The sequence below is a fragment of the Neurospora tetrasperma genome (assembly GCF_000213175.1).
Source record: "Neurospora tetrasperma FGSC 2508 unplaced genomic scaffold NEUTE1scaffold_81, whole genome shotgun sequence".
Taxonomy (NCBI): Eukaryota; Fungi; Ascomycota; class Sordariomycetes; order Sordariales; family Sordariaceae; genus Neurospora; species Neurospora tetrasperma.
In genome coordinates, this window is record NW_009799179.1 from 6,431,621 (window position 1) to 6,450,177 (window position 18,557).

General features: G+C 53.2%; 6 protein-coding genes across 6 annotated transcripts; 4 read left to right on the top strand and 2 right to left on the bottom strand.

Moving 5' to 3' along the window:
* Positions 1 to 177: 177 nt before the first annotated feature.
* On the top strand, positions 178 to 3,331 carry NEUTE1DRAFT_150363 (uncharacterized protein; the record flags this gene model as incomplete). The annotated part of the gene is made up of 2 exons (XM_009858253.1): positions 178 to 979; positions 1,042 to 3,331. The coding sequence occupies 2 exons, from the start codon at positions 178 to 180 to the stop codon at positions 3,192 to 3,194; spliced, it is 2,955 nt and encodes a 984-aa protein (XP_009856555.1).
* Positions 3,332 to 4,302: 971 nt separating this feature from the next.
* Positions 4,303 to 6,032, bottom strand: NEUTE1DRAFT_126349 (uncharacterized protein; the record flags this gene model as incomplete). The annotated part of the gene is made up of 1 exon (XM_009858254.1): positions 4,303 to 6,032. The coding sequence occupies one exon, from the start codon at positions 6,030 to 6,032 to the stop codon at positions 4,455 to 4,457; it is 1,578 nt and encodes a 525-aa protein (XP_009856556.1).
* A 5,245-nt stretch (positions 6,033 to 11,277) lies between these two features.
* Positions 11,278 to 13,048, top strand: NEUTE1DRAFT_91762 (uncharacterized protein; the record flags this gene model as incomplete). The annotated part of the gene is made up of 4 exons (XM_009858255.1): positions 11,278 to 11,773; positions 12,040 to 12,160; positions 12,496 to 12,646; positions 12,706 to 13,048. The coding sequence occupies 4 exons, from the start codon at positions 11,551 to 11,553 to the stop codon at positions 12,856 to 12,858; spliced, it is 648 nt and encodes a 215-aa protein (XP_009856557.1).
* A 1,178-nt stretch (positions 13,049 to 14,226) lies between these two features.
* NEUTE1DRAFT_96926 (uncharacterized protein) lies at positions 14,227 to 14,636 on the top strand (the record flags this gene model as incomplete). Its single annotated transcript, XM_009858256.1, has 2 exons — positions 14,227 to 14,443; positions 14,499 to 14,636. The coding sequence occupies 2 exons, from the start codon at positions 14,237 to 14,239 to the stop codon at positions 14,514 to 14,516; spliced, it is 225 nt and encodes a 74-aa protein (XP_009856558.1).
* A 386-nt stretch (positions 14,637 to 15,022) lies between these two features.
* On the bottom strand, positions 15,023 to 15,616 carry NEUTE1DRAFT_150366 (uncharacterized protein; the record flags this gene model as incomplete). The annotated part of the gene is made up of 1 exon (XM_009858257.1): positions 15,023 to 15,616. One exon carries the CDS (start codon positions 15,614 to 15,616, stop codon positions 15,023 to 15,025), a length of 594 nt encoding a protein of 197 aa, XP_009856559.1.
* A 723-nt stretch (positions 15,617 to 16,339) lies between these two features.
* On the top strand, positions 16,340 to 17,194 carry NEUTE1DRAFT_114816 (uncharacterized protein; the record flags this gene model as incomplete). Its single annotated transcript, XM_009858258.1, has 3 exons — positions 16,340 to 16,429; positions 16,590 to 16,713; positions 16,797 to 17,194. 3 exons carry the CDS (start codon positions 16,340 to 16,342, stop codon positions 17,192 to 17,194), a joined length of 612 nt encoding a protein of 203 aa, XP_009856560.1.
* Between the last annotated feature and the right edge of the window lie 1,363 nt (positions 17,195 to 18,557).

The following is an 18,557-nucleotide window of genomic DNA, read 5'->3' on the forward strand; positions in this document are numbered from 1 at the left end:
CATGATATATACATGAGCATGTCAGGTTGATGTAGCTTCGGATGGGCAGATAATTGCACGAGGTGTTCAGCTGTGTGCGTTCAGTGCTATAGGCTGTAATCAAGTAGAAATCACCGGGCCAGCACTGGAAACCAAAGGACAACGAGAGAAAGAAACAGCCTCCCCAACCCTTTCAAAATGGCATACCCCGTCTTGCCTAGCCCAGACAACTTCCTCGCTGTTGCTCTCGTCATCAACCGGTCTCGGGACGGCCCGCGATTTGTCTTCCACTATCCCCCCCATGTCTTGCCACCACAGGCTACAGCAGCCGCAAGAGACGGCGACGATCTGGACGATCTGGACGAGGAAGACGAGGCCCTTCTGCATCGAGTCACCCATGCCGTTGGCCTCGATGCCAGCTCTTCATCCCCGTTAAAGGAGTCCGAGCTGTCGCAGTGGAACCACGACGACCATCTCATCACCGAGAGCGGCACACAGATTGTTCCTTGGGAGCACGTTGCTGGCTTCCCGACCAAGGATCTGGAAAACATTCTGACTCCGGCCAGGGCCTATCACAAACGCTTGTTCCAGGTTTCCCTGGATTCTCTCTACTGCGTTTCGTATCCCATCTATGTGCCAGAGAACGGGGTCTGGCGGAAGAAGAGCAAGAAGCAGCAAAAGCACCGGGATCACGATGACACCGCTCCTACAGACACAGACGGTCCGGTCAGGACCAGTGACAAAGGCCCCTCGGATGTAGACCAGCTTGCTGCCAAACCAGCCGAAGAGGCCGAAGACAAGAAAAGCTCCATGACCATGTTCAACCTTGTCTTCATCTTGAACCCCCGAAGGCATGAGGTTGCCGACCTTGTCGACATACTCTACACGCATATCATCAAGAAAGTCAACAAGGCATACAAGTACTGCCAGCAGAGGGGTGATTTCATCTGGAAGGAATCTAAGAAGATTCTAGCCTTGAAGGACAAGGGCCGGGAAGACAGTGAGTGTATCCATCACCTCCATCGCTGTGGGCTCCTGCTAATGTGCCTGCTTGTGAACCAGAGAGGAAGATGAGTCAGTTGTGGGAGGAAATCCTATCAAATTCTTCACTGGCAGCGTCTATGCAGGACATATACGATGCCATATCACGAAACAGAATTGCTGCCATTCAGCTTGAGACCATTGAGGGTGTGGTTACTCACTCCGTGCAGATTCCTGTGCCATTCCATGTGCCCGACCTGCCACAGGACGGCCAAGCGGAGGAGCAGCTTGGCCTGTGGTTGACGACGGCAAACTCATTGCAAGCCGACGAGAACGTAGAGGAGCCCGAAAATCTGGACAAGACCTTTGCGCTCCTCCTGATGGCAGAAGAGAAGAAAGTTATCAACGAATTATTGGGCCCCGAATCCGACCCTACTACACAGGCCATGATCGAGTTTGTACGCAGATGCAAGCCCAATCTCTCCTTCCACCAGGTGCAACAACAGGCAAGTAGTATCCTTTCGCCTGCCCAGGTGCGGAGGTTCGCCGAACACTTCATATTCTGGCGACGAGCCATCGCCATACCGCCTTTGCACGGCCGCGATATGTACATCGTGAGTCCCAACTGCGATCTGCGCAGACTTCCTCAAGCAGCTGCTCAGTGGGCGAGACAGTTCCCACTATCACCACCGTTGCCCAATTTCCTGGCCGAGCTGAGCGTTGCCCCACGGCCGTATAAACTGCACTGTCCGAGTAAGGCTCACCGGCCTCTTTATATGGCTATGCTGGCGTGGCTGATGCGCGGCGGTTGGGTTACCCAGCTCTGCACCTTTGCGTACGTTGTGGTCTGGCCGGAGATCATATACGAAGTTGAATATGAACTAGAGGCAGAAGAGATTGCGCACGAGAAGGCGAAAGCACAGAATAGGGGCCGGGAGGACCAAGGCCACAAACACGACGATATGCTGTCTCCAACAACGGCGGCGGACAACGGTGGTGACATCGGAGGACCCGGTAACAACGTGTTGGCAGCGGCACTCAGCGAGGGTCCCTTAGCAGGCTTCGCCGGATCTGGATTCCTTTCGCTCGCAGCCGAGTCGACATCGGCCTCAGACCTGGATTCCTCGGCAGCAACTCTCCGTGACCTGTCCAATTCACAGTCACCGACCCTTTCCCGCGCCCAACCAGCTTCTACCCCCATCAACGAGTTCCTCCCCACCCTAACTTCGCCCATGTCAACCACTTCCCTCTCAACCCTCATCCTCGGAACCAGCGACTACATGACCAACTCCCACAAAGACAACTACAATAACAATGGCTCCTCCTCTCCCACAGCCTCCTACGCCTCCGCCAACACTCTCAACATGCTCAACCCGCCCCGCCCCACCCTCCAACTCACCCACACCATATGCGAAGATACCAACGCCTCAGCCGGTACTTCCTCCACGCACCATCAGCCCACCCCCGCCGAACAGGCCGCAGAGAAAGCCCGACTGGAGCGCATAGCCGACAAAGCGGCGCGCGAGCTCGCGGAGCGGGCCATGGCGCACGCGCGAAAGGCTGTGCCGCAGGCAACGAGACACCCGAGCGTAAACCATGCTAAACACCTGCTGGGCATGAGCCCGCATATTATATTGGATGCGAAGAAGGCGACGGGGAAGGAGAGTTTGTACTTGAGTGCTATTGAGAGAAGGTTGAGGGGGCGGGGTGGGGAGGTGGCTACGACGACGGCGGCGACTGTTGCTGCTGCAGGTGCATCTGAGGCCGGTACTAGTAGTGACGCTGCAGCCACGGACGGTGCTGGTGTGGAAGGATCGGGGACGGGGCCGGAGGATGCTGCCGCTGCTGGAGCTGGTAACGGCAATAACAACAATAACAACAACAAAAACAGCAGCAGTGCCAATGCTTCCGCAAACACCGCTCCAAGCAATGATGCCACAAACATCGCATCCCCCTCCGCGACTGGTACCCACACCACCGGCGCCGGCGCGAAAACAGCCAGCGGAACCGGAACGTCAGGAGGGGGGCGTACCGTCTCCGGATCAGCCAGCGCTCAACGAGGGACTAAGGACTGGGACGAGCGGGTGGCTAACACGTGGCCTCAGTTCTGGAAGTACTTCAATGGGCGGTCGGCGCTGGAGCGGATTGCTTTGCAAGAGGATATGAAGCGGAAGGAGGCGTGGTCGTTATTGACGGCCATGAGCGAGTATTTGTTGTGTACCAGACATTGGTGAAGCGGTCGATGGCCAAGGGGCTGTGTATATACATAGTATTTCCATTGTCATGCCGGTAAACACAATAGTTGACTGCGGGTACTAATATTGGACAATCAAAGTATTTCGGGGGAGAAGCCTTTTCGCTATTGGCCTATAACCTACATTGTCGCTGATCACGATGGACAGTCGGCGCACCAGTGAACCCTCACCTGTCACCTAGTGAAATCGCTCAACAATCGAAGTCATGGGGCAACCGTGGAGGCTCTTACCTTCCACTTATTAGACAGTGTCGTTCCTTTCTCGAGTTTGATGTCTCCAGGAAGGAACTGCCACAGCCCATCCAAATACAGACGAGAAAGGTCGGCTTCCCTTGGTCGATACACTAGGTACCTCTAGCCGGAGGGCTGGCACGAATCAGTCCATGAATGCGCCGCCCAACAGCCCTGAATACCTATGGCCTACACGGGTTTGTCGGATTGAGGGCACATTGATCGATATCATAAGGAGTCACCAAGCTTGGGTACGAGTATGGTGTGGTGCAAGTAATCGATCGAATAGAGCGGTGATTGTCATGCTTCTTAGATAGAATCGACGAGAAACAAAGCCAACTCCTCCTTCATGCTACCCCGATGGAATCCTCCAAAGCGCCTGAGGTATAATCGTCATAAGCAGGAGAAACCCAGGTAGTACGCCATAGTGACCGGCTCCATAAAACAAAACAAGGACAGACGTAACACCGAAGAAACCGAGCCAGCAGAGTTACGCTAAAAATGATACTTCCGAAACACGAAGAACAGAAAAGAAAAGAAAAAAAAAAAAAAAACAAAACCACATCCCTCTGCACTATCACGCAAGCGCCGTACCGAGGAAGTAAGCCGTCATGCCTTCCGTGTACACATGATGCTCGGTCAGAAAATAAGATCGACAGCTAAAAAAGAAAGAATAGAAAGGAAACCCGAAACAGAATAAAAAACAAGACCCAGTCTGTACGCCCATGTGCCAAATCACATTTGTGCTCAATCCCTGAACGACCAGTGAAATGCTAAGTACCTAGACCCCGTTCCCAATGTGCCGCTGCGATGAAAATGCAGATCAGGGATATGAAAGCCTGTCAAGTGATGATCATGGCCGAGATAATAAATGATATGTCCATAGGGTTCCAAGCGATGGTTAAGAGATGAGAAAGCCCCCCCCCGCCCTGCGTTCGTAACAAAAGAAAAGAGAAGATAAACTATAATCCACACTAGCATCGCGATCAACCAAATCCGATTCCTACGATCATTGAGTCAAGTCCATTCCATACTCGTCCTCCTCTTTGAACTCCATGTCAGCGCCGTCATCCTCATATTCAAGGAAGTCGCCGGCATCGAGGCCATCGTTGAACTTCCCGTCGGCGCCACCATGGGCGGGACTGGTGGAAAGGTGTTCGCCATTGACACCGTTGGTGTTCAAGGGCTCACCCTTGTAGTCCGTATGATGGGGAACACGAAGGCCAGTGCCAGCCGTGCGAGAGTACGAGAATCCCCGGGTCTTCCCGCTACCGTCCTCTCCTCTGGCAATGGCCTCCATAAGCTCTGTCTGCATCCGCTTCTCATCATCGGTGATCTCAAAGGGCACCGTACCCCCACGCTCCAACAAGGCATTGATGAGCTCTTCTTGTTGTTGGATCTTGAGGTAGGCCATCCACATAAGATCTCGAGTCCAGCTCACCGCACCATTCAAAATGTCGCCCTTGTTGGGACCCTTATCCTTCTCCTCAATCGGCAGGCCTGTCGTAATGTTTCCAGCCGTGCTGCCAGCCGCTCGTCTGGCTCCAGGTCCAGCTAGGGCTGATGTGGCTTGGGAAGGACTTGAAATGCCCGCAAGCGTGGGTGAAAGGGGCGTTCCGTTTTGAATTGCCTTGCGAATCTTTTCATCCTCTAGACGATGGGCAGGAACAAGCTTGCTAAGATCTTGAATGCGCTCGTTGATATTATCACGTCTCCGTCTTTCAACGAGGTTATGTGACTCGCGCCTCCTCTTCCTCTTTGCTTCTTGTGTCGACACAGAGGAGGTCGCGGTGCCAAGCTTGGCGGGCATGGATGTGCCGCCCTTCAACAGAATGTCATTGATCTGAGCATGGGGGCCATGAAGGCCTGCCTGAAGAGGTGATGAGAAACCAGACCCGGGAAACGAGGAGAGACTCTGTGGGGTTTGCATCCATTGCGCGGAATGGGACTTCTCATGGTGGGGGCCTGATGTCCTGATGGGCTGAGGGCCAAATGATCCCGAGTTCACCGACAGTCCGGCCATGTCTATCGCCTTGGGGGTAAGAGGGCTGCGTGTAGTGGACGACTTGCGCTGCATGGTTTGCGGTATCCTGGTATGTGCTTTTGCGCTCAAGAAATTTGGGTCAGTCCCATCACTGTTCATGTCGGTATTCGCTAATGGTGACCCAGCGTATGACATGGGCGACTGAAGCGATGTTCCGAAGGATTGAGGGTGCTGCATTTGCCGAAAATGCGAAAAGTTATGGACAAATGGCGATGCTATCGGATCGCCGTCGGGAGTGCTCGAATAGCCGTTTGTATGAGCTTGGTTGATGGGCAGGCTTTGATGATAAGAATCCGGAAAGTTCATGCCAACATCGTTCATTCCGCCAAAGTCTTGCCCATGACCCTGCATTCCGACATGAGGGTCACTAGGACTGTTCAGACCATCGAGAAGTTCATCGTCTCCAAACAAAGCTGAGCCGCTAGAAAACCCATTCGACGAGTTGTTGGTGTGGTTGAGGTAGTTGTTTTGGAAGGAGCCATGAAAATTGGCCCCCATGGCCAGGTCGTTCGGGTCAATGCCTCCTCCACTGTGGCCGCCCATTGGGAATCCGTGTTGTGCCATGTTGTTGGGAATCCTATTGGTGGAACCTTCGGTGTCTGCCTGCATGTCCTTTTTCTTCCAAAGCCAACGAGATGGCGCCTAGACGAGTTTATTGACTAACGAGGGCCCTAGAGTGCCAGCAAGCGTTAGCAAAAGAAATCCCAGCCTCGTACCAAGTGATGTGGGTATGGGGGGCTTACCTTCGCAAACAGCCACCCATAAAATGGAAATATAAAGCAATCGAACAACAGCGAGGTTGAGTATGACTCGGTGCCGCGGTTGGAGTGGTGGGTTTGCTTGGAGCGATGCGGGAAGATGTCAGGAGAGAGCAAACTGCAAGGCTGACGTGTCGCTGAGTCGCGGTGGTCTGAGGACAAGATATTCGGTGGGAACTGGGGATCAATGGCATCCAATTCCTTCGCAAGCAATTGCAAGTTTTGCGCAGGAACTCAGAACCGTGTCGTCGAGGGATGTCGAAGTCGGCGGTTGGTGAACGGTTCAATGTGGGCGATTGTGGTGAATGTCGGGTTGGGGTGTGTAGCCGCCTAACTGCCCTTGGCAATGTTCGGGGAAGTTTGTAACGAGTGCCCGTGAAGGCAAGGGAGCCAAGTCGCCGGAGAGGACAACAAAGGCAATGCACTGCAATGAAAGAAAAAGAAAGGGGCAAGCGATTGCCCAAACCGCAGCCTTTTTTTTTATGTCGGATCTTGCCTACGCTTCAGTCGCCGAATAGGAACGGAGAGCGAAAGCGACAAGGGGTGTGAAGTGGTTGCAGGTTGCAGTGGTTGCAGTGGTTCGCGGTTGAGATCCAAGGCTTCAGTTCAATCGGCCTTTTCTGTTGGGCAATGACTGGGATGAGTCAGCAGAACGTCCCGTTTGAATGCACTGCACCGCACCAAGCAGGACAGCGGTAGTAGGTTGCTACCTCGTTGTGGATGTTTTGAAGCAGGTGCGAGGCATCACAGCAGACAGCGGGCAGGGAGAGGCGAGGTGCAGGGAGCAGAATGAGTTGGGAGAGGAAGGAGTCAACTTTGCCAGGTTGTTGTGCGATGTGCGGAGAAAGCGCCGCTGACTCTGAGAGGGAAACTTTTGGGGTGGAAGGTGGGGACTAACAGAAAGGCGGTAAAGCGGAGGCACTGGATGTCCTATTACAGATTGTGTGATGGCGGCCGGCCTATATATGGTACGTAGGTACAGCCACAAGGAAGGAATGTACTCGTATCGGTATCGTAATCCGTCCTCTGCCGTGGTATTGGTTCTGCACCACCCTAGCACTCCAAGAGCCCCGGGAGGCAATAAGTGCTGACGCGCCGTGTAAGACCCAACTGAAGAGAAGGGTGAGGGAGGGGGGAGGGTAGAGGGGCTGAAGTATTTAGAATTCGCAACCAGACGAGAAGGTTTGCGCGTTGAGATTTCCCTCGGTTCGGGAGGCGTTGTAAAAATGACTTGTTGTCTGTGCACACAGTGCTAGGTGGAAGGCGTTAGAACTTGAGGGCCAACTGAGTAAAGGTCAAGCGCATCAGCCTCGAAATAGGAGCCCTGTCCTTTTCGAGCACCCGACAATATGTATGCGCTCCGAGCGGTAACTTGGCTGGCTGGCTGCGGGCTATATGAGCGGAATGCAGCGCGGAAGCGGCGGCTGGGAGACAGGCTGAGTTGTACGTGCTATTGCGTGAGTCAACTTCCGACGATCAGAGAAGTGCCCAAGAATAATGTTTGCCTCGCTGTTGGGAGAAAGCGAGTCAAGATGCCTATACAGTTTGGAGATCGTGGTGTTATAAAAAGAGGTGAAAACCGTCCCACCTCGAGCGCCCTGCAAGATGATGTCTTAAGCAGAAAGAGAGAGGCGGGGTACGGAGTGGGGAGGAGTAGTCGATGGGGACCTAACGGAGGAGAAAGATCTGAGATGTGATGAGAACGGGGAAAATACCAGAGCCAATTTGCAATGCCTGGTATGCACATGAAAAGATGGTCGTTGCCTGCGTTTCGCCAAAGGGTGCCAAACTGCGCTATGCCAGTGTTATTGAGGTGAGAGAGTGGTGGTAACTCTTCCGAATGTGTAAGAGATGCCGGCGTGTCGCCGATGAATAACTAGCACGCAATTTCGTCTTTCCGACCGTCTTGTTCTTGTGAATGGTTTGAATAGAGCGGGTGCGCTGTAATGAGGAATTCTCAAAGTGTGCGCCGTAACTGATCCATCAACCGTCAACCTCTAAGCAATTATGCCTTGGGGTACTTGCTTGGATCCGGATGCTTGCCATCCCCAGACTCGGACTTACACTACCGATCCAAAGTGGGGCCTGGTCAAGCTGATCCCCGGGCCGTCCGCGGGTCCCTAATCTCCTTTCACAGTCTGGACACCGTCCGCTGTCGGCTGCTGTCGACCGCTACCTCACCGCAGGTGACGGTCGCTAACGGTTTTCTCGTTGATTAATGAACCTTCAGGACCATTTGGCGTTGAGCTCAACAAGGCTGACCCCCAAGATGATGATGGATGTAAGTCTCTGTAAGCTGACTGCTCAGCCCAGGTCCGATCACTGATTGGGGCAATCCACGGAACCTTGTATTAGCGAGATAGCCTGCTGGCTGTTGAGTTGAACCTGGGGTGGGTTGCGTGGCCTTGCGTCCTAGAGGTATCTTTCTGATTCCAGTTTGTCCTACTTCTTAGATTTTTCAGACCCGCAATGCTCTTTGAGACACCACGTCCTTTTTGTCCCGCATGTAAACTGGCCAAATGGATGCCGGTCCCGGTTGGCTAATTGCCCGATGTCTGATGTCTCTGGTTTCTTGTAGTTGTGGAAGGCGTACAGTGAAGCACTGATGTTTGCCTGGCTGAATCTTAACGAGGCTCGTGCAACTTGAGATATGGGAGAATGAAGGTGGCGTTTGAAGTAACTGGACAGTGACAAGGTGAGCGCTGCCTGGTGGTTAGAGATTGATGTTCAGAGTTTATGCAACTTGGCAACAAAGAGTCAAGAACCACAGAAGACAAATAGTTCGGGTTTCAGTGAAGTTTTACGAAAGCCCATGATATCCAAGCGGCTCATCAGCATCTTATATACTGATACTTACCGAGGAGAGGGCAAAGATGTGTATACGAGGCCACCCACACATTCCACTACCGATGACTTATCACAACCATGTCTTCTGATCTTATCGGTCAAAAAGGGTGGGCTGGAATCATGGCAGGAATCAATATGCAATCGCTACAACACTGCCTGATACCCTTGCGGATTTCCTTCGACATCTTTCGGGCTGATGATTTAGCTGATCGGGAACATCGGAGGAGATGTGAAATTTTTGTAAAAAGGTATGATGGGCGAGGAGCATCCTGGGATCATGGAGGGCACCTGTCTATCAGCGTGACTCGGCGGGTGAGACACCAAGGCACACCAATCCGAAAACGTTGATCATGGCAACCTCACACCCAGTTCAGGGCCTATGCTCACACAGTCCAAATCTACCCTACTCCAGACCTTCCTTGGTGGAGCGGACTGCTTTATCCGATCTGAGTTATCCACGCAGTAGTCTGGGTTGTATTCAAGCTTGATAGAGACACAAAGACTCCTAGTGCATATTGCTGCGCTTAGAGCTACCATATACGAACGTACATGAAAGCTCTGGCAATACGCATGCCAATAAATCTTCAACATGCCATGCACGACGCCTCTCTGTCGAAGAGACTTCGGCCGTAACCATTCACTCATCCAACAAGATGCCCTCCATCAGGCGAACAACAGCCGGCACGATGATTCCGAGGCAGAAAGGGCCACTCACCGAGAAGTTGGGGGTTCGACCGGCATCCAGCACTGCAGTTGAGGAGCCGGCCGATGTAGGACTCTTAGACAGCAAGAGGAAGGATGTTGGCAGATCCTAGCTAGCCATCGCCATCTACATCCCCATGGCCGTCTTATCGCGCCAAGTGTCATCTAAGACGTTGAGCCCTCGTCGCTATCGGGATTAGAGCCTGCCCTGTCTGATTCTCCAGTTTCCATAGTAAGACCCCGCGCTACGCAAGCGAGGCGTGTTGGTGAAGCTGCACATACGTACTGTGGTCCTCAGAGGCCCATGGACCCCGCACCATTGCTGACGTTGAAGGACAAGACCGTCAAGGAGACGCCCCATGCATTTCATATGATTTCCATGCTTCCTTCCCTTTTGCCGTTTATCGAGTACGGTTGATTGCCGCAAAGCACATTGGAAGTCATTCCTCGCCGCGTCGTCTGTTGAGGGTTGTCTCTCTGGAGCTACATAGTAGGAGTTGTGCAACATTCGACAATGGTTGCCCCTCAGCTGTAGGACTGTTTCCCCTCATGGCGGAGGACTGACTGACAGCCCCTCTAAACGAATGGGTTCAGTTTTGGAGAGGATGCCAGAGGGCGCCCGGCGTGAGGTGAGTGGATGCCTTCCCACGTCGCTTTGGATGCCACCCTGCGAGCTGGGTCCGTGATCACCTTGTGGACCAAGGATGGTATAGACTGGCCAATCAGATGACAGACGGCAAAGCCTGTGGTTGCGTCCGATCAGGCCGTTGCATGCGCATTCAGTCCCACCTCACTGCCGCCGCTAGCTGGCCGAGCTGGCCACTCAGTGTAGTGTAGTGTAAGGTGGCTAGAGCCAGGAAGCTTCAGTCAACTCCGAGCAACCCATGAACCTCACTCGGTTGTTGTGTGCAGGGCAGGGCAGCAACCTGTCACCACCAGTGCGACACGCCCCAACACGCGCATCTGAGCTGCGTACCCCATCCATCACCCTAACGCGATCAACCTATGTAGGTATCTAGGCTCTATCATTTGCACCTTCACATAACCACGCACACTAGTCGGCCACCCAGCTATCCAAGATACCCGAGTTGCCGATATCGTGTGCCAGGCATCCCTACGTAACGACACTGTTGAACACGCACACCGCGTCGGAAGGCGGCGACAAACACGGAACTCTCCCCAGACGACCCCCAAGCGTTTCCAACAATTGGAAGACAGGGGCTTGAACTAGATCGCCAAAACCTGCTATTTTTGCAGCCGATAGCCTCCCGAGCTTGTCGCGTCCTTGACTGCGGTATCATCTGAACACCAAACGTGGGTCTTATTCCTGTCGACCTCTGGCCGTCTGGTGGTCGCATGATTGCCTCTTCCCTGATATCAAACATTCAAGACTAATTCTCCCTCTTCGGATACAGTCTATGGTCGCTTCTGCCGTCAGTCGCCCTACCCGCTGCGAGCGTATCTCACCTTACCGCACCACCCACTCCGGCACCGCTACCCAATAACACCGCTTGCTCGACCATCTACACACCCCTTTTCCATCCGATCTATCACAAGTCAGCTCCGGCCTTGTTTGTCCGTAATCGTCCTCATAGAGACGGTCACTGGACACTCCATCTTTACATAGTTCCAAAGTACTGGCCAATTTGTGGTCCTGAAGGAAACGAGACCGGAACTCTCCCATTTCACCAAGGCTCCACCCCCACGGTCTCATACTCCCGACACCCGACCTTAGACATCCCCGTCTCTCCATCATGGCTTCGGCGTCTTTCCGAGACTCGCTGAGCTCTCTAGGATGGTCCCGCCGAGAAGCGGACATTCCTGTCAACACGTCCCAACAGCGCGGTCTACTATCATCCATCAAGTCTCTCAACCCCTTCGGCAATGGTGGCTATGTTCAACTACCAACGACTGAAGGCCCCGGTGCTGCTCTTCCAGCCCCTACCCGTCGGGAAGAGGAAGAAGGCTGGTTTGTTTGTGAGTCAACTCCCATTGTGCTTGCTTCAGCTGCTCGTCTTTCCATGTTGCCTGCTGTGCTTTGCAGCATTTTCCCTTCGTACCCCTGCAGAGGAGATTCGCGGTGCAGGACATGTGCCGCTTTCGCGTTTCCGTGTCTCAGTCACCAGGTTGCTGAGCATGTAGATGGTGGGGGAGGGGAGGGTATAGCGGTTTCATCCTCCTTCCTATTCACGTCCACTTTGGAGATCATCGACGCTACAGCACGGCTAATGAGTACTCTACAGTGAGCCGGTGGGACCGCATGCTGATTTTCGCTGCTTGCAATCTGGGCGCGCTGGCTTGCTTCGTCCTGGCCTTCGCCTTGTTCCCAGTGTTGTCACTAAAGCCGCGCAAGCTCGTAATCCTGTGAGCGCCTCCTTGTTCTTCACAACCTTCCCCCTTCCCTCCACAACCAAGTTGCTTTCCCAAGCCCAGCCCTTACTCCCTCTCTCGGGAACCTTCCCCCCCCCCAATTTCTTGACTTGACTCATCATTATGCACTGGAACCCGTCGTTATATCTGTTTGATGGTGCATATGCACAACATTCGCATGATAGCCTAGCCATGTTGGCGGCCCGATGACTCTACGAGGCCGATCATCCGGCGCTTGGATGACTTGTTGGTATCATCGACATTCTAAGGGGCAGATCGGATAGTCAACTATGGATGTCTTGCTAACGCATGCGGTCCCTGACCCATAGGTGGACACTCGGCTCGATACTCTTCATCACGTCCTTTGCGGCTATGATGGGACCTTGGGCGTACTTGAAGCACCTGACCTCTGGTACAAGGTTGCCTTTTACATCGGCATACTTTGGCTCCTTGATTCTGACCATGTACTTTGCTCTTAGCGTGAGTTCGCTCTAGCCCTTGTCTGGCGTATCATAGTTGACTAACATGATAGGAAATAGTTACACAGCACCATCCTCACCCTCCTCTCCGCCCTCGTCCAGATGGCGGCTCTGATCTGGTACCTAGTCAGCTACTTCCCTATGGGGGCGGATGGTCTTCGCGTTGCGACGTCCTTCGGGGCCCGCAGAGCCGCCGCCTGGATGTCTGGGTGAATAAATGGATGGTTTGAGATGGGTGTACGCTTGTGGTAGGCCGCTTGGCAGTGCGCTTGTCTGCTGCAGGGCATCTTTGACACGTTCGTGCTCCGACAATGCGTCTTTCGGATTGCGTGTATACTTGAAAGCAGGCTTTGTCAAGTATGGGTTATGGATAGTGCCGTAAATAATACAAGTCATTCTCATCAGAAAGACTCGCGGTTGTTATTCACAATACCATGACTTGTTCCGACGCCACTGCAGCACGCATAGTTCCAACAAGCCTGCCTCTTCCGCCCCCGCCTCTTCCTCTTCTCAGACCAGTTCATGCATCCCGTCACAGGTCATCCCTCGAGTCACTTGACAATCCATGCTCTCGAGTCCGTTGGAGTTGCTCAGCATGGTGACGGACGGCTTAAGGGCAAGGCAACCCGAATCCAAGTGGAACGTACTTACTTTACTTATGCTGGCGATCTCTCGTCATGGGAACTGTGCTTGCTGGCACCGAACCAAACCAACCGAGTGGGAACCTCGAGCAGAACTTGATGAGGCATATCCCATCTGACTGGAAGCTATCTTCACATCTACACCCACACACTCACAGTCATTGGCACCACAACCGCAAGACAAACCTGTGGAGGCTGGAGCGAACTTGGTTAACACGATCTACGACGCAGCGGATGGCTATCCCATGCCTATGTCCATGTCCATCACCGAACCAAGTTCACCGCCCTCGCCCAGACGTGGAGACTTCATCAAGGATGGACGATGATTTGACAAGCACTTATATCACGCCTGCTGCTACTGCTGCCAATATCTTGCAGCCGCCATAGAGATCGATATCCCGTGCCATATCTGTCTCATTGTCTCACTACCCCTTCCATGATGCCCACATCACCCTACTGTCAGTTGTCAAAGCCAAGGCACGGTTTGCATGCAGGCAGGGGGAAAATAATGTGAGAAGAGCCATTCTATTCGTCTGCACTATTTATCATCCTACCAAGCCAAATCCCACCGCACAACGCCCAAGTTCCCCGACTCCCAGACACCCATCCATCCTCCAATCCTTCCAAAAGGACATTCTTCCCAGCTCCCCTCCCCCGCCCACCAAGCCTCACGATGCGTCGTCTATTTGGCCCTAGGCAGCAAAGCCACCTAGGTTTCCAGGTAGTGCCACGTGGAGGCATAGACGTCCGACTTCACTACCCTTTTTACCCCACACTTGTGATCGGGAGGGAAAATTGAGCGCGACTTCGCGACTCACAACCCAGCTAGGTTAGTACGCCAAAACTCCAAACACCACCAACTCCCAACGCCCCCAACTCCGTCTCCTATCTATTAAGTCTACATATTCTTTTTTTTTTTTTTTTTTTGTTTTTTTTTTCTAAGAAAATCAATGTACTTGCCTGGTCGTCTTGTCGATCGCTTGATCGTGCTTCCCGGCTTCGCGCCTCACGGTGTAAGTCCTCCGCCCCGCCCCCCAACTCCTCCGATGCGGTCCGATCGTGCTTCCCGGCTTCGCGCCTCACAGTGTAAGTCCTCCACCCCGCCCCCCAACTCCTCCGATGCGGTCCGTCGTGTGAATCTGTTGTCCTCCACTGAGCTGAAAGACTGTTAGTAATTTGTTACAACCAGATTGGGGGTTTGGAAGAACTCACTCCTTGCGCCTCAGATAATCGCCAGGTACTCTCCTCCGCACTCTTACCCCTTCATAGCGCACACAATCTGCACCCGGTGTGCGCGATCATGTTACACTCCCCGCAGAAGACTACACTAGTTGGCTAGTTCGTGTAGACCCGGCCCGAAATAGGGTCCCGGATAACTCTAGGGCCCCGAGGAGCCTTTCGAGCTTCTTCTTGACGACGCCAGTGGGCCTCCAAAGCGACCCGAGCCTGACGTTGCCTCTCCTCCTGAGCAAGATGATTCGCCGCGTACTCTCGCACACGCTCATCATTTGCCCTGCGCCATTGCTGACGCCTCTCTCTCTCTCCGAAAGCGTGGAGGTGTCCGAGTCCGAACCAGATCCGCGCCTTGCGACGCGCGCTTTCTGCTCCTTCTTGACAGCTGGAATTGGGCTGTCGAAGAAAGAGTGATCTGATAACCAGTCTTCTTCGCCCGATGGATGGAACGATGAACAGACGGAAAAGTTGTCGAGATCGGGACCTTTAGAATCAGCAGGGCTCTAGGCCGCGTCATCGTCGGAACCGTAAAACGAGGGACTCGTGCTCTTGGTCTTGTTGGCGAGCGAGCTTTGCTGTCTCACAGGGGTGCGCGGGACAGCGACGAGAGAGGAAGTCGAGGACTTGGGAGTGTTGCCGTCGAAGGGTGACACAACGGACTTCAGACCAGTGGCGAAGAACTCGGTGAGGTAGTCGAGACCAGAACCGAAGAACTCCAGCATGGCTGAGATGTTGGGATCGTCCGTTGTTGTCTGAGTCGAACAACTGCGATAGTTGGAACCACACCTCTGCTCGGGGAACGATGGAACCTCGGGGAACCAGTCGATGATTTTGTACAGCAGAGATGCGGCGAGTCTGGCCAGCATACCGAACGGCGTGATTGTCGAAAGTGAGTGTGTGCCTGTGACGGCGTCGACAATGCTGATGATTGTACCGATGGTGTGGTGGTCCAGCCACATGACCGATGCCTTCCAAGCCGGCCACAAGGTGGCGTCGAGAAGCTGGAGGCAGTTGGCGGCCGATGTGAAGAGTAGCCAAAGGATCCTCATGAGGAAGGCTCCAATGGGAGACAACTCGTTCGAGCTTGTTTGTTGCATTTTGTTGATGGTGATTGCTGAGTGATTGATGAGATGAAAAGCGTTGTTGCAGTTTGAAGAAAATGAAGACAGAATGTTGTTGTTGATGTTGTTGAAAGCTTTGGTTGCGATCGTTGAAGAAGAGGAAAGAGGAGAAGAACGAGAGAGGGCCGGGACGGGTGGGAGATTTGCTTTAGTCCCAGGCTCAGCCCTACAAAAAAAACATCCGATTTGGGAAGGCGCGCCCTATTGGCTACTGATGGACACGTTTTGGGAAGGCGCGCCTTACTGGTGGACGTGGGCACTCTTTGTCCGGAGCGTGTCAGGGGGTGTTTCGAATCTGCCCGAGGGTCTGCGGGGGAGTACACAGGCAACTAAGCACCTGAAGAGAGAAGGAAATACAGCAGGCAAGTGACCCCTAGGGCAAGTGAATTAGCGAGAGGCAGGCGAGAATAAAGCTTCAGCGGGGAAGTCTCAGGGCCTGAAATGATTAGAGGCATCGCTAGAGGCAGGTAAGTGGTACCTGTAGCAGAGATGTTTAACGACTTTTATAGAAGGTGGTGTGGGCCTTGCGACAGTGGAGATGGGGGTGCCCCTAGAGGGTCTTGCCTGAAGGGTCGTATGAAGCCATCGCGGTCGCTAATGAAGGAGGTTTGGGAGCGATCACTACTTTCATTGCTTTGGGAGTTTTATCTGAGAATCTGCATTTATATGCCGTGAGGTTGAACTTGGCGATTGTATAATATGTCATTGGTCAGCCCTATTTGTGGATCCGCGCACCGGTGTCTCGGTTCCTGGTTCCTGCTTGCTGAAGTGGCGTCCAACCCTTGTCATGTACTGTCCCCCCGGTCCTCCCACCCAAACATCCCATAAGGGATCATCGTTTCGCCATGAGCAGGCGCATGCAGGATATCCGACAAGCCTTTGATGGCAGAAGCATGTTGTGACATTATACTACTCGTGGGTCAATACTTGTGATTGGCATTGTCTACAGGCGCAGACTATCTCCTTCTGCAGGGCAGTCAAGGGTGTTACCCGAACTACGGCCGAAGACCCTGAATCTGCTTGCGGTGATGCTTGCATGTGCAAAACGGCGGTACACATGCAGACATTCCAGGGTACGTTTTCTTCAATGGAATGCTTCTACACCATTACGGCAGAGACACTGCCTCATGTGACCAGTCGCTTGACGTACAGGTAGATTCCGAACAATTAGCCAACGCAGACCCACATCCCGCTCCGATGGACGACGACAAGTTCATCACGACGACAAGTCCACATTCAGTTCTCGGCGCGGCCAAGCCTTTCGAATGTCGATTCTCCCTCGAAGCAAAAAAGCGTGCGTTTTCACTCTCAACCCCTGACGCTCGATGGGGGAATGTACCTCCATCAAATTATCTGACAACAACACTAGGCTACCCACTGGCTCTTTCGCCGATGCAGCAGCTCCTCATCATTAAAATCTTGAACAAGGAGGCTAAAGAAGGCCATGTAGACGATACAATACAATTTTTCGTCAACCAGCTGTATGCCGCAGTCAGTTCTGTCCATACTCGAAAGAGCGACGCAAGAACACACACCGAGACCATGGTCCAATAGAACCACGAGGCTGATCGAATCTCGACCTGTATGGACAACAACCAGATGCCAAAGGACTCTATCTGATGAACAAAGAAAAGGCCAGCGTCGCGCCAAACAATCTTACTCGACGACTATTGATGCTACCAGCACATATTCTACCATACTCTATATCATTTTCGCCCATTGTTGGTATACGCCCTTCCTCGACCCTATCCCAACTATCGCGACACGGCGCAGATGAGCAACCTAAAACCAAGCCAGAAAGCGACCCCGACGGCCAAACCGATGAACAACTCCATAAACGCGCGTAGAACAAAGCTTTGCCATGATATATCGGGTTCGGTGTCTGTTCCAGGCCTGGCAATATTCGACACGACAGCCAATGACCACATACCGAAAACACCTATCAAACGTTTCGGGTATCCATGAGGACTTGTTACAATAGCAACACTTCATTTCAATCTCGGCAAAACACACCGTACTGGCTGTTATTCCCCGCCGACTGGTTGAAGATTTCCAAAGATGATCGCGGCCACTAGTTGAGGAGGTTGCAGAGATGGGGGCATCGGATCTACGATTATTTGCACCCTCCCCGCGAACCAAGTGCATTCGGGAAAATGGTTAAATCCGAGCCACAGTCTCAGTGCCCTCATGAGCTCACACATTTTCAATTTGTTTATATGCTCCGTTGCAAGTTTTATGCCATCGACGTTCTCGTCAAGGTTGATGCGAACCATTGCGCCCAAGTAATTCCCTGCTCCGCTCACCACTTATCAAATCACCTTTACCTAGGACGCAGGCAGACGGACGTTGTTCCGCCGACATGCCCTCTCAGCGAATGACCGAACGATGATCTCCCCATCCAGTCAGTCTCCAGTTCACCGGGTCCCACCGTTGCCGCCAATGGATGTTCCTTGGCTCCTTGGGTACACTAGGTATGTACACTACGCAGTCCATGACGGATCTGGCAGATCTGATCTACTGCGCAGTACACTATACTACATACTCCGACATTCCATCCAATCCGGTCCCATCCAATCTGATCGCATTTTTCCAGTCCCTCCTCGTCTCTTCTGCTCCCCTTTCGGCCAATCGCTTCGCGTAGGTGTGGTGCACATGGCATCTTATTACATGCACATGTGCACATACACACTGTCCCATGCTGACCAGACAATGATTTCTCGCTCTCTATGGTCCAGAGACTTGAGTTTGAAACAGACTTGGGGCGGTCAACAAGACGCGGCATCACGGCGCGGCGACAAGCAAACTGGAATCTACCTCTACCACAATAGTGTAGCAAGGCGTTATGGCGGGACTGCTGTCCTGGCTGGCAGGGCGATGAAGAAGCGAGCTAAGCGGAGTCGCGGGGGGGGGGGGGGGG